This window comes from Rhinichthys klamathensis, unplaced genomic scaffold (assembly GCF_029890125.1).
Source record: "Rhinichthys klamathensis goyatoka isolate OS25496 unplaced genomic scaffold, OSU_Roscu_1.1 h1tg000359l_1, whole genome shotgun sequence".
Classification (NCBI taxonomy): Eukaryota; Metazoa; Chordata; class Actinopteri; order Cypriniformes; family Leuciscidae; genus Rhinichthys; species Rhinichthys klamathensis.
The window spans coordinates 796,096-814,611 of NW_026606868.1; the positions used below are offsets into that span (position 1 = coordinate 796,096).

The following is an 18,516-nucleotide window of genomic DNA, read 5'->3' on the forward strand; positions in this document are numbered from 1 at the left end:
TTCCAGTAACGTTAACAGAATGTTCATTCCAAGTTATCTGGTCTTTAATAATGTTTTCAAAACATTAGCACAAAACCATTATCTCTACATCAATTATGAATGTTTTTTTTACCCATGAAAATTTTCTAATTTTTTTTTTTTAAGTTTCAAAACATTCTAAAGTAATATTCCTATAATGTTTCCTTAATGTTCGCACAACCAAGAAAAAATATTTTGAAAAAACATTAAAAAACCTGGACGTTATGAACGTTCAGAAACATTTGGAAATAACGTTAACTTAATGTGAACGTTAGCAAAACATTCTTAGAACATATTTTTGTTAGCAGTGTCCTATGTATGCTGCTAATAATTTTTGTTTAGTTTTATTTTAGTTTATACATTTTGTATCTAATTTACAAATTGTCACAACAGAGCAAAAAGTATTTTCAGTGTCTACATGTATAGATTATTTTAGTATGTCACTTTGGTTCTGCAAGTCAAAATAACCTTGTAGTAAATATCACACACTGAAAAGGAAAATGTGTTGCTGGCCTGTACAGATCAGCATCAGGAAACAAAGCCAAATCTAGCTCACATGTCTATACCCCTGTAGACATATATCCTAAAGTGCATTATTTATCAAATTATATCACTCGAATATCCGTAAAAATGTCTGCTTCACTACAAAAAAACGCATGTTTTTATTGGAATCACTGTTTTGATACAATGTGCATGCTGCCATCTAGTGGACTAACTATGCCATCTAGTGCCTAAAATCAAACAATGCTACTAAAATTTCCTGGCACTGAAAGCAAATTATGACTAATCAAATGTATCTCAAAGAATATTAACATATATAACAAAATACACAATTTAGAACTCATGTTATCGTATGCCCTTGAACCATAAAACTTGTTTTACAAAGCATTTCTGCTACTGAATTAATCAAACCAAAATACATTAAACAGCATACAGCATGGGTCAGAATGTTGCTGTGTGATTGTACTGGAAATATTGTGTGTCCTAGTCAAAGTGTTATTTGGGTACACTGACTTTGCGCCTCTTCGGGGCACATGGCTGGGGATCTTGGCTTAGCGGGAACTGTAACTGAGAGATCTGCAGAGACACAGGAAGTGCATTTAGTTGTGGTACACTACAGTTCATCAGAACATGAACACTTGAATAACCTGTTTTAAAGTGATAAACTCGTCTGTTTACTTAACAATTTTTCCTGACTAATAAAAAATACACACAAAGTTCCAGTGATTATACTGGTAAATGTGATAAAAGTCCAACAAACATGACAACACAAACACAGGCCATGGACATTGTTTTTCCCACCTGAGGCTCAAAGATGCGTCCACTTCTGGTCTTCCTGGCGTCCACCTTAAGATCAGCAGTTTTCTTTACCCGATTGTCCATCTAAAATAAACATCACATAATTAAACACATCTTCCTCTCATACACAGGCCACTAGAGCAGACTGTGATGAGGAATTGTGTAGCGCTACCTTTGCATTTGCTGTAAGATCCTCCTTGCTGTTTCTGTGAGGCTGTTGTGAGTTCTCCTGAGTGTCTGTAAATGTGACAGGCATGAGTAATGGTTGCTGGGAGTTAGTGGTGATTACCTTGATTAGGTTCATACCAATGTCTTTAAACTGGCAAACACAGAGTGTAACATTCACCTGAGATTTCAATGCCAGCATCAGTGATGACATTCTCCTTTGTCATAAACTCCTGTGAGCAAATAAGTCCATAATTTAAGACAAATACTCACATTTTGTAAAGTTAAAGGGCATATTGCAGGTTAGAGGACCCAACGAGTCAATGTATAGAAAAATAATGTAGGAACTATATTTTCTTTAAAATATACTTATAAATACGCTACAGAAGCTTCTGGAGTTGTTTTTGTGAGAAATTTTTACTTCCACGTCTGAAAATGGGCGTGACGTAACGGGCGGGAGAGCGGTCGATTCAAACAACAGGAAAACAATGGATCGCAATGACATTTCGGACGCTGAGGAAATACTTACTCGTATGACGGACCACAGCCATACAATTATGAGCCTGCTATGCTGCCAAGAGAGCAGGACAGGCCAGGACTAATGTTAGACAGAACGGTCAGAGACACATTGAGTTGTCGAGTGAGGAGAACCAGTGGAGAACAGGACAGGTGTCTTGGTGAGAGAGACCGGTGTTAGCTTATAGATATACACGTTCGCTAACGATATACACTGCTCACAATATTGTACAGATTATTACCATCTTATATCAGGACAGAGCAGACATGAGTATGTTTAGGGTAGATATATACTATTAAATGTATAAAAACTATACTTGAGTATATTTGTATTGTACTAAAAACATACTCAAGTACATTTTTAATACATATTTTTCACCTGGGTTATAACATAAACAGAAAATTAAAGATTTGAATATTTAAACAACCTAGTAATTTTGTTTTTCAGTTACAAGTTGCCTCTATCACACTATTTGATGCCACTGGCGATCAATATTCTTGCTTCGGCATCCCATGTTGAACTCCATCATATCGCCGGGATGATAATCCTCCGATCTGAAGTGAACGCTACACACGACCGCGTTTTTCGAAGCCGATGTGGAAGAGAAATCCCGTCTCTTCACCTGCACAAACCACACCAGGCACGAAAGATATATAGCACCGTCCTTTTTCTTGTTATGGAAACCTGTGGACTCGATGTCCTGACAGGCCTGAGTTTTTGCAAGCTCCACAAACACAATAATTTACCATGACGATGATAAATTGAAATACAAAAACTACCGAAAACACACTGACTGACGACCGCTCTCACTGAATACCAGCCTACTCTGCACTGAGCCGAGGCTGAGGCTCCCTAGCGTGACGTAAAATGACGCGATGTTGAAAAAAAGCCGTTTTTACGAGCAGTCCAAGAAACGCTCACTTTATCTACTAAATTAGTGCCCTTATGTCGGTTTAAAACATTTTTTTTTTTTTCTGCATTAACTTTTCATATGGTATTTTCATACAAGGTTATATATTAATTTAGATTTTTTTTTAACCTGCAATATTGAGGCCTCTTTAAGCCAGAAAAGGAACTGAGGAAATATCTGATAATTATTAAAAGGACCCACCTGCTGAACTGAAGTTTCAGACATCGTCCCATCCTCAAACATTTTCAAAGACCATTTCGTACTCACGCATACTTCCATATCATCTTCATCAGGCTGTTCACGCACATAAATACATGTATAGTATTGATCACATCTTTACAGGACTGATATTATATTATTTCTGCCAGGCATATCAGTAGGCACCTAGCTTCTTTATCTCACCGGATCAAGTCTCTTCCGCTCAGTGGTGACGTTCATTCTGAGGCTATGAAAAGGTGTGACCACCTCTCCCATGTTCAGATTTACTGGTTCCCTCTCAAATATCAGTGTCCCAGCGTCCTCCTTAAAGCCAGGTGGCTGATACTCCTGGGGAGTCACTGAAACACAAATACACGTTGAATAATAAAACACCAATACTAGAGGTGCCCGAACGATTTACTAAGAAAAGTCAAAAATCTAACTCGACTGTGGGTTAAAAGTAAATTTTGCATTATATTCAAATATATTATATTAAAATGTAAATAAAACAAACAAACAAATGAACTTATGTTCTCTACATTTCAATGTAAAAATTAAATACATTTTTTAGAGATCCACCAGTCGACCGGCCGTAAGTTTTATTTTTGGCCGATCTCTATTCTGGACTTGCACACAAAAAACTGCATTGCAATAATTTCCTAAAATGTAATTTGTGTGGAAATATTATGAAGTCTTTACTCTTTAAACAGGACATTAACACAGGCCAGAGATGGAACACATTAAGGACGAACGCAAAGAAGAGCACACAGACGCACACAGCAAGCTCAATGTTCGTGATGCTCGAATATATATAAAAAAATAGAAACATTAAATAGGGATGAAGGGAACTGCCTTTAGTGTTCAGAAGCACAGCGTTGCTTTGTTTTCAGATGTACCTAAAGAAACTGCTGCTGTTCCATAACATCTGACCTACTGTCAGAGACAAATTGCATCTCAGCCTGCTGTTTTTGTTTTGTGCAGGTGTGTCCTATGTAGCATAATTTCACAAATCTGAAGTCAGAAAATTCTATTTTTGCTTTGAATCTTGAAATGATCTACTTCAAGTATCTAATTATCTAAAAATCTAATTCAAATAAAAAACTATTGCTCATGCTACATGTGTGTAGCATCTTTGTTTGGATTATGATTAAAATGCAGTAGTTGACTTTAATTTCAAATGGCTACAGATATTTTTTGTTTAAGGCCAGTTTGCCAGTTATAGAGCAAATAAACAACACATTATTTTGCTTAAGCAAAGGGAAAAAAAGGGAAAAATATTTGGCATTGGGCAATTTGCTTGTAAAAAATATATAAATTGGAATTGGCAATGAAAAATCATGATCTATACATATCTACATCACTACAAACATTTAAAATAATGAAACAAAAAGATAAATTAGAAATTAAGAAATGCTTCAAGGATATGATATGGCCAAATCAAAAGTCATCACTGGCCAACATTGGCCGGTGGGAAATAGAAGACAAACAATGCCCTTCATGTGCATGGTACAGTCTGTAGCAGATAGCAAGCGTGGATTTACCCTCATCATAGTAGAAGAGTTTCATGTTGAGGCAGACGTCATCAGGCAGTGGGCCGAGATTTTGCATCAGCATGTAAAGTTTACGCATCAGCAGAATACTGCATTTCTGGGTGTTGTCACAGGCCATTTTAGTCAGGGTCTGGCCGCTTTTGCTGAAAACACAGATATTTATTTTCACATGAGGAAACATTAATATGTGGTGGTAAATAATAATACTGCTTGAAAAATGATATTAGGACAGACTATGCAAGTAATGTATTTTGGGCTGTAATATTTAGTATTTTGGGGTTGTAATCCATCATCTAGTTTTGTTAACTGCTCAAAAAGATACGCCACCTCTCAAAGTCCATCTGAGGTCCTTTCTCTGTGTATCTGACTTTAAACTGGTAACATTCAGTCACTATCTGCAAAAAAAGCAAGACATAAAAATGCACATTCAAAGTCTGAAATACAAAACACAAGGTCGTCATGAAATGATTTAATGAGCATTGTATAAAAGAAGAAATTAAGTAACACTGTATGGCATTAGATCAAAAAAAGAGAGAACGTCTGATCACCTGTGGATTGTCTGGATCACAGTAAATCTATAAGTAAAAAAAGTCACATTTTTATTTTATTATATATTATTATAAACTATTATACTTCTGCATGCAATATATAGTCTTAAATTGATTAGTTTTCAAATCAATTAGTTAATACTCACTGATAGAAGAACCATGCGCAGCTGATAAAGCAACACAGATGCAAAAAGTTCAAAGGTTACTAACAGTGTTGATGATTAGTCATATAACTGGTGGTAACACTTTACAATAAGGTTAATTAGTTAACATTAGTTAATGTATTAACTAACATGAACTAACCATGGGCAATACATTTGTTGCTGTATTTGTTAATCGTTGTTAACGTTAGTTAATAAAAATACAGCTGTTCATTGTTTGTTCATGTTAGTTCACAGTGCATTAACTAATGTTAACAAGATTTTAATAAAGTATTAGTAAATGTTGAAATTAACATTAACAAAGATTAATAAATGCTGTATAAGTGCATTTCATTATTAGTTCATGCTAACTAATGTAGTTAACTAATGTTAACTAATGAACCTTATTGCAAAGTGTTACCTAACTGGTTTAGAAATGTAAAAGAAAACTGCAGAAGTGTATAAAAGCACAGACTTACGTATCTTCTTTGAAGTGCATCAAAGCACCCCTGCAACCTGAAATAGTGGAGGTGAGATACTCTTCATGTAGTTTTGACCAGATGTTCTCTAAACATATTACAGTTACAAATGTATGTATATGTAGTTTCGTTTTTAATGTTTTAATAAAAAAAAATTCATGAAGGGAATGTGAAAACATGAGTGTGTCAACTGTCCACTTACCACTGAACAATCTGCTGAGCACCAGGGCAGCTATGCTCTCGCAGGATCAGGACTTCCAGCTCTGTGAAAAAGAAAGGAGAAAAAACACAAAATGTATGTTATGTTATAGTAATGAAATCATGAAGGATTTGTTATCTGCTCCACTTTGACCTCCAACATATTTGCGTCCATATGCGTTTTCTGGGAAAAGACCCCTGAGGTAAGTGATGCTTGAGACAGCAATGGCTAGAAGCTTTTTCACAAGCACCAGCGACTGCTGTTCGGTGGACACCACATCCGGCAGCATCTGACCGTTCTGGAAAAACACACAAAAACACATTCAGTGAGCAAGATGGACTTATGGACATGCTAGCAAAAGCCTGTACAAGCTAATGTTAAATTCGTCTAAAAAAGTTGGTGGTATCGTGAGAAAACAAATATGTACGTTACCTGAACAGGGCGCAGTTGCTGTTCACATGCCATGATGATTGTAACAGATCACCAGCCAAAAATAAGCATCCTGCAATAACGTGCGATTGCTTCAGTTAAGTTACTGGCTTGATGACTTTGGAACAATGCAGCAAATTTTCTGTTACTCAAAAACACACACACAAACCGTGAAAAAATTATAATTATCTTACCAAATAAAGTAGGTAATAAAGATGAATTTGTCGGACAGTTAAATTGTAAAAAATAAGAAATATCCTAAAGACGGATAATAGCATTTACGCAGGCCTGGCCTGTCTCACCTCAACCGACGTTCTAACTGTCAATCACTCTCGCGCGAACGCGCGCCATCTCCCGCCATAAACTCCAACGTCATCATGAAAATAAAAGAAGAAAGGTCAAAGCTGTCGAAACATTAGTAGTACTAGGATAACACCAAAATGTGAACTCTCTTATTAATTCCTGTCTAATTATGTCTAAGTACCTTATAAACAAGCAATCAAATGCTAAGTTATTTATACAGAAATATAAAATTATGCAAATAAGTATAGCAATAAAGCATTATTTCTTCATCTGAAAAACAGAAACTCGTACTATGGCTTTATGTAACTTTTAAAAATTCGCTCTTCTCATACCTTTTTGAAGTTTTATTTTATTTAAAGTGTAAAGTTTTTGATTTTCGACTTTGAACTGGTGACATACATTAACAAAAATACAGTATATTGATAATCAGTGAATTTTTTTAAAGTATTAAATGTTTTTCTTACATCAGTGCAGTTGTGCAGGGAAAATACTATAATACATTTAGTGCAGGGGATAGCAGATTTAAAGGCATTGTAGCTTGATTGGTAATTGGAAATCTAATAAAATTCGAATAATGAAGAATTGTATGAAGTCTATACTTAAAATTACTATTTCAAAAATAGTAATTATAAGGTCTCTCCTATAGATAACAATACAGTCGCAGGCTTTTTCCAAACTGAAACCCTATTGAGAATGTTTATTAACATCCCAGTAGATTTTAATACCTGTAAATATACCAGTTTCAATTGCACTATATAATCTTTATTAATGTATGAGCTCGCAAAGGCATTGTAGCTTACCATTGGTCACTTATTTATTTTGATATGACTATTGGAAATCTATTGGCTGGTTCTCCGGTCTCTCAAACATCAAACCAGATTCCTATTGGCTTTTTTCGCTGCGTGACTGTCCCCCAAAGTGACGTCGCTGCAGCGAACGCCATTTTGATACTGAACACCGTGGGTGGATCGGATCGAGCACGAATAGACAGCAAAATTTACTCTTCAACACTAGATTAAGCAGCAAACCCCGAACAGACATGTCATCAGATAACCAGGACACGGAGACGCAATCGGAGCAGATGGACGAGAATCAGGTGGGGATTAGATTGGGGCTGCATAGACGAGATGATGAGACGAGGCATTCGTTGCAGTCTCTTAAGGTGTCTGTCAATTTAATCCACTATAATGTCATTATATATGCCTTAATTCCGTATTATATAAATGACTGCTTATTGCTCACTGACAGCTTAAACAGACATTTCTCTGATTCTTTGTTATTTGATTGCTAAACTGTCACCTGCATGAGTTGAAAAAGGTGATAGGCGAACATTTCGCAAGCATGAGCCTCCTTTTGATTGGTTAGTGAGCTCAGACGTCATGAAAATAACAGCGTTTGATTGGTACATTCTGTCGCTTTTCAGTTTTGTTACACCTAGCCTGATGGTGTCAGTTGGGTTGTATGAACAAAAATAACTGGGGCGCCCATTTTCATGTTTCCCTCAAAGTTTTCAAACTACTATGAAAGCAGTTGTAGAAAAAACAGATTCTGATATTTTAATTTCTTTGTTGATGTTTAATTTAAAAAAAATGAAAAATTGTTTATTGATAGTGTTGTTGTGCTAAAATGACATGCACTGTATCCATAAGAAAATTAGATTCAGGACATGATCACGAGTCCCAAGTTCATGCAGATTTTAAGAGTAGTTTTTACTGTGGGAACTTAACAGCCTTGTTTGCACTTTTCCCAGGTGGTGCTGAATATAGCAGCTCATAAATTACTTGTTATAGATCCCAGTGAATCAGCATATACTGGACCTAATCAGAAGAGTCTGTTTCTTCTCCAGGGGCCTGTTGCATAAACAGCCGTTATGTTAAGGCTATGTCTTAAGACCTAGAATGTCCAACTAGCAGTTAGCCAAGGGGCAACCAGGCTTACTTTACTGTATCAAATTAGACCAATCTATATTTTTAAGTAACTGACTCAAAGTTATGAACAGTTTTAAAGAAAAAAAGTCTAGCTTGTCGCTTTCAGTGGAGGTAAAAAGAATATCATCATGGTAAACTGAATTTAAACCCCTTTGATGAAAAACAACGTTTTATTTTATTATTATAATTATTAGACCTGTTTTTGATCAATACCATTGGGGGAAAATGAAATGTCATTGTATAGTAGAATAAACTATACAGGATTCTGCCTTTGTGTTTTAAAATGCTGTTTTATGAATTATTTGTGACTCAAAGGGTGTAGCATGTAGAACACAAACTTAGTCCTGAGGATTTACAAACCTGTTTTTCTACAATCTGCCTTCTGTTACAATTGAATGCAAATGTGTCTTTTAGCCAGCGTTATATGCAAGAGTTGCCCCTATTGACTCACTGTCTAGTTATTTGCAAAATGGTCTTAATCTCAAGTCATGCATTCATAATGGAAGCATACTTAAATGTGTATACTGCAGTTTATATCATTATGTGTTTTGTTCTTTACAATTATCCAAGCCTCAGTCTAAACACACCACCACATGATTCCTCAGCTTAGGGCGAAGCAGAGGATGATTCAAAATGCAAGCACACAAATAAGAGGGAAAAATATATGTTGGTTCTCAAATATTTATCTTTCTGTAACCTACAATATCTTGGTACGTTTTGCTGTACTATACAATTGCAAGACCTGAAGACAGATTTAGCTGTTTTACTGTTCAAAACGTGTTGTTCGAGAAACGTGAAGATGTTTACAAATCGCCTTGACTCTGATGTTGTATTTCAGTTATGACAGAATTTCCAAGTGTTTGTTTATTTTAGCTTGCATTCAAATTGAAACCAAAATGTAATTTCCCTATCTAATATAGTGAAGTCAGAGAGTTGTTATAAACAACTGATAATTTGATGCCAAACTAAATAGTCTTGTTGTACCTTGCCCTGAAATGTGTTTAAAGAACCACACCTTTTGGGAATTACAGGAAGAATGATATGATGAAAGGGGTTTTGTTTTTATTGTTTTGCTATTATTTTGTGAGAATGAGATTTATTACTTTGAGTTTTGAGTGTTGATTATTAGTTTGTTCCGTCTTCCACCTCCAGTGTTTAATAAAGATTGTTTACATAAACTCATTCAAAACAGAAATTAATACATTTCAACAAGGATGCATGTTGATCAAAAGTGACAGTAAACACCTTTTACATTATTACAAAAAATCCATTTCAAATAAATGCTGTTCTTTTTGAATTTCTTTTTGAAATAATCCTAAAAAGAATGTATCACAGTTTCCACAAAAATAAGCAGCAATACTGTTTTCAAGATTGATAATAGCACCAATAGTTTCTTGAGCACCAAATCAGCATATTAGAATAATTTCATGTGACACTGAAGACTGGAGTAATGATGCTGAAAATTCAGCTTTGCCATCCATCACAGGAATAGATTACATTTTAAAATGTGTTAAAATAGAAAAAAGTTATTTTAAATTGCAATAATATTTCACTATAATACTGTCTACTGTATTTTTGATTAAATAAATGCAGCCCTGTTGAGCATAAGAGACAAAAACATGAACATTTTTTACTGACCTCATTTAATGGTTGTGTATAAGAATTTTTACTATGAAAACTTTTAAACTGATGTCTAATAACTACAGATGGCAATAAATGTTTTTCAGGAATCTCAGGACACAAACTCAAACCCAGTGCGGACAGAGGAGGCCATGTTGAAAGCGAAGTATCCCAGTTTGGGTCAAAAGCCAGGTGGCTCTGACTTTCTGATGAAGAGACTGCAGAAAGGAGTATGTTTAAAGATTTTAACATACTTTTTTACTTCAATTGTACAACTAAATAAAACAAATTTTAAAAGGCATATTCATACAGTTCCAGGTGCTTGCTACATAGCCAAAACAAACAATACCCTTTTGTACCCTTAATGTAACTTCTAAAATGTCATCCAAATTGTGCATTTTTTTGTCTCCAGCAAAAGTATTTTGACTCAGGAGATTACAACATGGCAAAGGCAAAGATGAAGAACAAACAGTTGCCTGCCGCAGCCGGTCCAGACAAGAACATCGTTACCGGGGATCACATTCCAACCCCACAAGACCTTCCGCAGAGAAAGTCCTCATTGGTTACAAGTAAACTGGCTGGCTAACATCACCCGGAGGTTTTGAATAAACCCTCTCTGCAAACTTCCAAAACCTCCCCAGCCCCACCAGATCAGCTTCATCAGGACTGGTTATCAATTTATTTTCTTTCATTTGTTTTCATTTGGGTGTTGAGTTTTGCTGTCACTTTCGTTTTACTTCAGTAGGTCTAACCTAACTGGGTTGCAGCTCTGTTACCCTCTTCAGTTTCCCACATATGGTAGGGAAAAACTAAACCCTCGGTATTCCAGACCCCAGTGGAGCATGATGCACTTTAATCTGTGTACCCTGTACATCAGTCATATTATGAACAAAACCCTGAAGACTTCATAAAATGATGTTTGATGCTTTTAAAAGTGTCAAATAATTTGAAAATGATTTAAGATTGTTTTAAAAGGCATTGTTTTACATAGATAATACTTGACAGCCATTGGCCCCAGATGTACATTGGCAGCCCTCTAATCATTCGCAATGACAAAAGAATGAATGTTTTATGAGAATTTCTTTGAAAAAGTCAGTGAACAAGTGGTTAGAGCAATAGTGTTAAAGAGTGGCTGGTAGGGTGTGTAGCCTTCATCACCTCTTCTACCTCTCGCTCTCTAAGTATGGCTCAGTTTAACCAAATAACAGCTGCTTACGACTGGATGGTTTTACTATTCTCAGCCTTCACCTTCCATGGTAGGATCTGAGCAAGCGGTTCCAATCAGGCTGATTAGATTATTGTAATCGTAGCTTTTGGGTGTAAACAGAGAATGTTGTAATTCACTGATAATAGCCAAGAGCAGAAACGGTCTTTGTATGTGGCATGATAAGGAAAGGGGCTTAAGAAAATTATTATCATAGCATACGTTACGCGTCAAACTTTTTGGTATGTTTATAATAAGTAGTGGCTATTTGTGTTCAATCTCACTGGCATCGGGAGTCAATCTGTTTTCCTGTACACTATCAGCAGTGTGTTTATTAATGGGATTATTTTGTTATATCCAACACGTATGTAGTATGATGCACATGACCCTTTTGATCATCTGAGATGCAGTCATCTTGTCCGTCTTAACAATGTGAGTCTATTTGGTCCTAAATATCTATGTATATTTTAAGGAAGGAGGTGTAGAAGGAAATTTGCAGAATGGAGCATCACCTTTGGTTCAATATTTGTAAAATATGTCAGATTTAAATAGTAAAATGCTCTACTTAAACTTGGACACAGTTACATGTTTAAACACAAAAGAATTGGAAAATATTAGGCCTACCCATATATTGCTTTGACATGCAGCTTATTATTGGGTTTCAAACCAACATCAAACATACAAATGACTGAATATCATATCCTATGACTCATTTTTGTTTGTATTATCTGTGGTCTTTAAAGAGATACAGTTTCTCATCATTTAGCGCAGTAGTGTTCTCCAGAGGACATGAATCGATAAACCTCTGTAGTTTCTGCAAAGTTTGTAAATCATTGGAAACTTTGTAGTGGATCTTAACAGCTCATTTATTCCAGGTTATAACATTGTGCACTCTTTATAGAGTCCTAGTATGAATATAGATACCCTTACAGGGAAATCTAGACTCGACCTAGGCAGTTTTACAGTCCAGGTGTCTAATTCAGGATTTGCAAAGTCTAATCAAGTTGCCCCTTCTAAAACCATACCTGCCTACACGTGGCCTGAAGATTTAAAAGAAAATGTGTTTAGCCATGTGAAGCTAACAATAAAACATGTATATTAATGCATGTTATTCTTGGTAATAAAAAAAAAAAATATATATATATATACTGTACCATCACTATGTAAATTTCACTAAATGGTGAATTACATTTAAGGGATTGAATGTGTTTTTTTCCATATATGGTTGAGGTGCTGGTGGCAGTTGGCAATACATCAGGGAAATATGATGGTCTTGCACTTAGCATTTTTCACTCAGTGGTATGTGTGGATGTACAATGTTTCCTTTGAGGAATGCATTATTGCACAATGCTAGGAGATAATCTTATTTTGTGCTGCAGCCAAATTGTAAATAGTCAAACTGTGCATCTGGTGTCATATTTGTGCAATTTGTCTTGCATTCTGTTTTGGTTGTCTTTAAAATTTTTAAATGTTCTTTCCAATATTCACAGAGCTTTGTTTGATCTTTTTATTTGTTAATATCATGTGTCTGAATCTCTCTGCTTTTTAATGCAACATGACAAGAATATCATCAAACTAGTGTGAGAAATGTAAATATGGGGGTTAAGGATTCTTGCATTGTAATTAAAGAAATCTTCGTAATTGAATGGATTAAATTCAGACAGGTCTGAACTGAAAACCTTCCACTTCTACAATGTGATATTCATGTAACATTAATTGTAACCAACAATTTAAGGCTCTCTCGCTATATAAAAATATGTTCATGATTTGCATACTATGAAGCATTTGGTGTTTAATTATTTCTATGTTTCATCCCCATATGCATTATTATTTCAGATGTTTTGCTTGAATTAATTTGTGTTTGATAATGGATTTCCAGAGTCATCAGGTTCCTTATAATTATATTTACACGGAATGATGGCTAATAATGAAGCAAAGATAGATGTTTAAAATCAATATTGGAGCTGTCTGAACTTCAAATAAAGTTTTACATTAATAGCAAAAACAATGAGTGTTACTTTTTTCCTAACGAAAGGTTTAAAACTTCCACGTGTTTACTTTGGTTTTATTTGACCTATTAAAAACTTACGTGCAAGTAAAATCGAATGAATGATCACAGGCTACAGACATCTTTTTTTAAAGGTCGTGTGAAGGTCTCAAATTGTCAATTTCTAAAATTATTTACGGCAATTCTTGTTTTGCTGTGAAAAGAAAGGACACTGCAAAACTGATGTAATCAAGGAATTAAAAAAAGACGCGCGTGCGGCGATCAGTTTACACAAGTGTGCCACTCATAATCATTCACACGTTTTTTTGTGTAAAATATGTAGAGCTGAACATTCTCAGTGTTTAGTTTCTAGTGTACCGATTTTAATCTCGTTTTTAAAATGCAAAACGGAGCTCTATAAAAAATACATCCTGAACCGTGAGAAATCTGAACTTTTTAGCTACTCATTTGGGTGTGCTGCACGTTATAAATTCTAGCAAATTCTACAAATTATGTTTTAGCCTACAACTATTCCACTAGGGGGAGCGCCGCTCTTTGAAAAGCTGAAATGGGCGGATCTAAGAAAGAACAACAGGGTGACATTTTTCAAACCCACACATACACTTCTTGTTTTCATAAACATCTCTGGTCATTCATAATAAACAGAATGGTCGTTAATAATCCTACCAAACTCCTAACGGTGAACCATTTTGATATGACATGAAATTATTTTAAAAATCGTTCCTGAGAATGTAAATATTCTCAATGTCACAAATGTGTTTAGGGGGGTTTGCACGAACGTGGGACGCATTTTACGTGCAGAACGCGCTGTCATCGAGGTTTCGAAAGCGCAGTTCAGTACGTGTGTCGTCAGTGATTAAACAGGTCAAAGCCCCGCCCCTTCCGAGATAAAAGAGTATAAATGAGCAGAAATTTCTAGTTCCGCGCTTCCGCTTTGCACAAGTACAATGTAGGTTAGCTTTCGGTTTAAATTGAAATTTAGAAAGACGACGTTTCCTCTTAAATGCATCGTCGATTTACTGGATTAAAGGCATTGATGTGAAGTTGCAAACATGTTGCCTGGGAGTAAAGTTTCTTGGCCATGCTTTGGAATAACAGCTCTTAACGTCAACAGCTCTAGTGGGTTTAGTGGCAAGCAACTGGTAATGCCAGAGCTGAAAGCTCAGAACCAGTTTACAGGGAACGGTCTCCAAGGCTCGGTCCCATCCTCGCCTGGGTCGGATTGCGTGGAAATAGATGATTACACGTCCCTTGAAATGGAAACAAGAGAAACTATTGACATTTTCTTAAAAAACTTTACAGGACTCCCTCATTCTAAAATTGGAAAAAAACAAGTTTTGTCAACGATGAAGCGGGTTGTGGAAAGTCTCGCGGTAAAGCACGAAATCGCTTACAAAGGTAATTTCACAAGTTCTCACTTTATTTTAACATGTAGCGCTCCACTGTTCCCCTTTCGCTTCGTTCATAATGCTTGTTGTTGATAAGAACAGGTTAAATATTGTTAAAGAGCCATATTGTTAAAGAGCCTCACCCTCTACACACGCACCTGGCCTGGCAGGTTGCTCCACTTTATGCCACGTATTTTCACATTTATGATTCCGCACAGTGACCTCTAACATTTGACTCTCTCAGGTATGATTGCACGTTTGGATCTGGAGCAGAATGGAGAAGATATGAGTTTCATTACGAGTGTGGCAACGGAAATCTTCAGCGATGGCATCACAAACTGGGGCCGTATTGCAAGCTTTCTGACTTTTGGGGCAATTGTGTGCAAGTATCAGAATGACAGAGGACTTGGCAAGTGTGTGAGTCTGGTGGCGGAAGACATCGCTTCCTATCTTCTCACAGCCCAGCGGGACTGGCTGCTCAAAAACAAAGCATGGGTGAGTTTTAATTCCCCACCCCACACCCACCCTTCACAGGACTGCATACGTGCTTGTTTTTCTTTGTTTGTAACCTGCAATCACCTTGTGTATGTATATTCTTTTCCTTAGGATGGCTTTGTGGATTTTTTTCATGTCCCGGATACAGAGGCAGCTGTGAGAAACACACTGGTGGCCATTGGTAGTGTGGCTACATTTGGAGCTGCACTTGCTTATTTGATACGATGAATCCACATGGACTTTGTGACACATGTTGAGAAACAAGAACTCTTTTTTTTGAGAGTGAGCGAAAGCATTTTCAATACATGTTTTTCTTTTCATGTTTTTCAACTACTCTCTTAAAATCTAAAACTATTTTTTTATTAAAAATAAAAATTTAAAATAATTTTCAGCGGTCAGATCTGAATTGCAGGTAACTCTTTCAATGACAGATGATTTCCTTTGTGCAATCACATTTGAAATGATCACTTCCAAGCAGTGTTCTCTGTACAGACATGTTCATAAACTTGGCTGAATTGCGAAGTTGGCAAAGCACACAAGCTTTTGTTGCAATTGCTGTATAGTTTTGTGTAATAAGCTATTCTAGTACAACACCTTCTCATGGTTTCACTTCCTGTTTCAGAAATATTCTTTTCCAATATAATGCACACGTATAACGTCAGGTGCCGGCTATAGCGGATTTAATAAGCTTTAAAGCTTTTATCTAAAAGCTCCTGGTTCTGTTTTGACTCCTATTTTAGGTCTATGACAGCAGTTAAAGGGATAGTTCACCCCAACATTTAAATTCTGTCATTTACTCTCCAAGTTGTTCCAAACCTGTATGAAATTTTGTTTTCTTCTGCTGAAAGCAAAATAAGATATTTTGAAAAATATGAGTAACCAATATAATAAGTTTATTGGCCCCATTCATTTCCATAGTATGGAAATAAAATTACAGTGGAAGCCAATGGGGAAGTCAACTGTTTGGTTACCGACATTCTTCAAAATATCTTTTTTGTGTGTTCAGCAGAAGACATTCATATAGGTTTGGAACAACTTGAAGGCGTGTAAGTACTGTCAGTGTTTTCCTTTTTGGGTGAACTAACTCTTTACCCACAAGGCTGCTAATTGTTTTCTTTACCTGCTAGTTAACCTGCACTGAAATGTTTAGAGAAGTTTGAGAACATGTTATGGTCATTGACCTTTTTCTGTGAATATACTGTTCTCTAAACTGCTAATTAAAACCAAAAAGCTGATACCTGTGTTTTATTTTCTTAGGTGATTGAATTGAAACCTTAACCACAAAGAATCTATTAAACACTTATGGCAAGGTCATAACTTAAGTCTGAAGTATGTGCTTTATCTGGCCCATTATTATTAGCTTCAAAGATTTTCTAGCTTTTCTTCTGTACATTTTATTGCAGCAGAGTTGTGTAAATTGCCAAAGACTTTACATTTCCTGTGTAGTCTCTCGTTTCAGCCTTTGGTATGAAGTTGCACTGTGCTGTGGAAATGTTTTAGGAGGTTCGTCAGAGTGAAACTCACTGGCACAAAGAAACTCATTGATGAATACCATTCATACATGTATCTTATTTCAAAGAGTTCATTGTGTTGCTTAGTCACCTTGTTGAATCACTGTCTACTAGGGGACCTAAGCATATTAATACTTCATTATATACAAACCCCTCACCATCCTTCTGGCTGTCATCACGAGTCACTACTGTAACCAAACCTCTCAGCCAATGTGAATGACTGTCAGCTAACTGTAATCTGGTTTTGTCTCAAAAGTAGAATTAAAAATTTTGAACCATAGTCTGGCTGAGATTATTCTTCGAAACATGCATTAGCACAAATTCCTTTTGCTTTTTAACTGTAGAAGGTGTTAAAATCATGACTCAGTATTCGTCATCATGTTCCGATCCTTCCTCAAACAGAGAATTTTCTCAGTTGATTTCTTAATCTCGTTTGCTGTACTTTTTGCTTGAAGGCGCTGGATGTAGCTAGTTTGGCTTGCTTTTTTAATGTGGAAGTAATGTTTGTTAACAATATGACTGTCACACAGTAGAACCGTGTGATTTACTTAACTGACTTTTTCACTTCCGTATCCATGACTCATGTTTTAATGCTGAATGGCCATGGTTTTAAAATCACATGGGGTTCCAAAAAACTTCAGCAGGTGACATAGTTCAAAATGTTTCTGGATCAAATCTCTGTGAATGAAATCAGATGTTAGTGGCATATCCACTTCCTTAATGAATGACTTCCACTGCCTACAAAAAGGGCACAGGAAATGTTTCCATAGCGAAATGGAAATCGTACTATTTTTGCATGTGTGTGTCAAATGTTAGTGATAAAGAAAGGCTAGTTCGAAAAGTCATGAAACACGAGCAAGGCAATGGATCTCCAGTGAGGGTCCAATGAGAGGGAAGATGTTATGACGTCTATGAACATCTGCTAGAGAACATGCTTGGTTTGTATTTCTACAGCAGGGGTGTCCAATCCTGCTTCTAGAGGGCCACCATTCTGCAGAGTTCAGCTCTAACACACCTGCCTGGAAGTGTTTAGTGATCTGGAAAACCTAATAAACGAAAATAAACGAAGGCCTTAAAGGGGTATCATCCAAAAATGAAAACTCTATAATTTACTAACTGTCATGTTGGTCCAAACAGGTTTGACTTTCTTTCCAATGTGGAACACAAAAGAGAATAATATGAAGACAGTTTAAATTTTTGTCTACAATGAAAGGCAATGGGGTCCAAATCAACTTGGACCCTATTGAGATTCATGAAAAAAAAAAAAAAAAAACTGATACATTTTTTCACAGAAGAATGAAAGTCAAACCGGTTTAGTGTGACATGACAGAATTAGAACTATCCCTTTAACTCCTACAACCAGGAATTTCCTTATCAACAAACATGCAACATATACCATCTTTTTTTCAAGATCTATGATAGGCCTATCCGCTTGCAGGATGTAAAACAATTGTCTACTTAAAAAGTCTTTAACTAATTTAAAAAAAGAATCCCCTGACAAGAACACCTGTCCTAAAATGTTTTAGTCCTTCATTAGGAAGTCTGTAGTTGGTTTTTCTGGCTAAGCTAAACAATATTTGTGTGAGTGTGCTTATTTGCTCAGATTG

The 18,516-nt window shown here is 36.0% G+C and overlaps 3 protein-coding genes across 3 annotated transcripts; 2 read left to right on the forward strand and 1 right to left on the reverse strand.

Annotated features, from left to right (window-relative positions):
* Positions 1 to 346: 346 nt before the first annotated feature.
* Positions 347 to 6,524, reverse strand: hormad1 (HORMA domain containing 1). Its single transcript, XM_056233099.1, has 15 exons — positions 6,456 to 6,524; positions 6,177 to 6,321; positions 6,027 to 6,087; positions 5,825 to 5,861; positions 5,352 to 5,372; positions 5,206 to 5,232; positions 4,985 to 5,052; positions 4,649 to 4,800; positions 3,312 to 3,466; positions 3,111 to 3,203; positions 1,664 to 1,715; positions 1,490 to 1,554; positions 1,321 to 1,401; positions 803 to 1,095; positions 347 to 768 (listed from the first exon to the last, which is right to left on the reverse strand). The coding sequence occupies exons 1-14, from the start codon at positions 6,486 to 6,488 to the stop codon at positions 1,015 to 1,017; spliced, it is 1,071 nt and encodes a 356-aa protein (XP_056089074.1). The 5' UTR covers positions 6,489 to 6,524; the 3' UTR covers positions 347 to 768; positions 803 to 1,014.
* Positions 6,525 to 7,686: 1,162 nt separating this feature from the next.
* Positions 7,687 to 13,515, forward strand: ensab (endosulfine alpha b). The gene is made up of 3 exons (XM_056233108.1): positions 7,687 to 7,851; positions 10,411 to 10,533; positions 10,716 to 13,515. The coding sequence occupies exons 1-3, from the start codon at positions 7,795 to 7,797 to the stop codon at positions 10,887 to 10,889; spliced, it is 354 nt and encodes a 117-aa protein (XP_056089083.1). The 5' UTR covers positions 7,687 to 7,794; the 3' UTR covers positions 10,890 to 13,515.
* Positions 13,516 to 14,423: 908 nt separating this feature from the next.
* On the forward strand, positions 14,424 to 15,669 carry mcl1b (MCL1 apoptosis regulator, BCL2 family member b). Its single transcript, XM_056233107.1, has 3 exons — positions 14,424 to 14,913; positions 15,148 to 15,398; positions 15,510 to 15,669. The coding sequence occupies exons 1-3, from the start codon at positions 14,568 to 14,570 to the stop codon at positions 15,624 to 15,626; spliced, it is 714 nt and encodes a 237-aa protein (XP_056089082.1). The 5' UTR covers positions 14,424 to 14,567; the 3' UTR covers positions 15,627 to 15,669.
* The last annotated feature ends 2,847 nt before the right edge of the window (positions 15,670 to 18,516 follow it).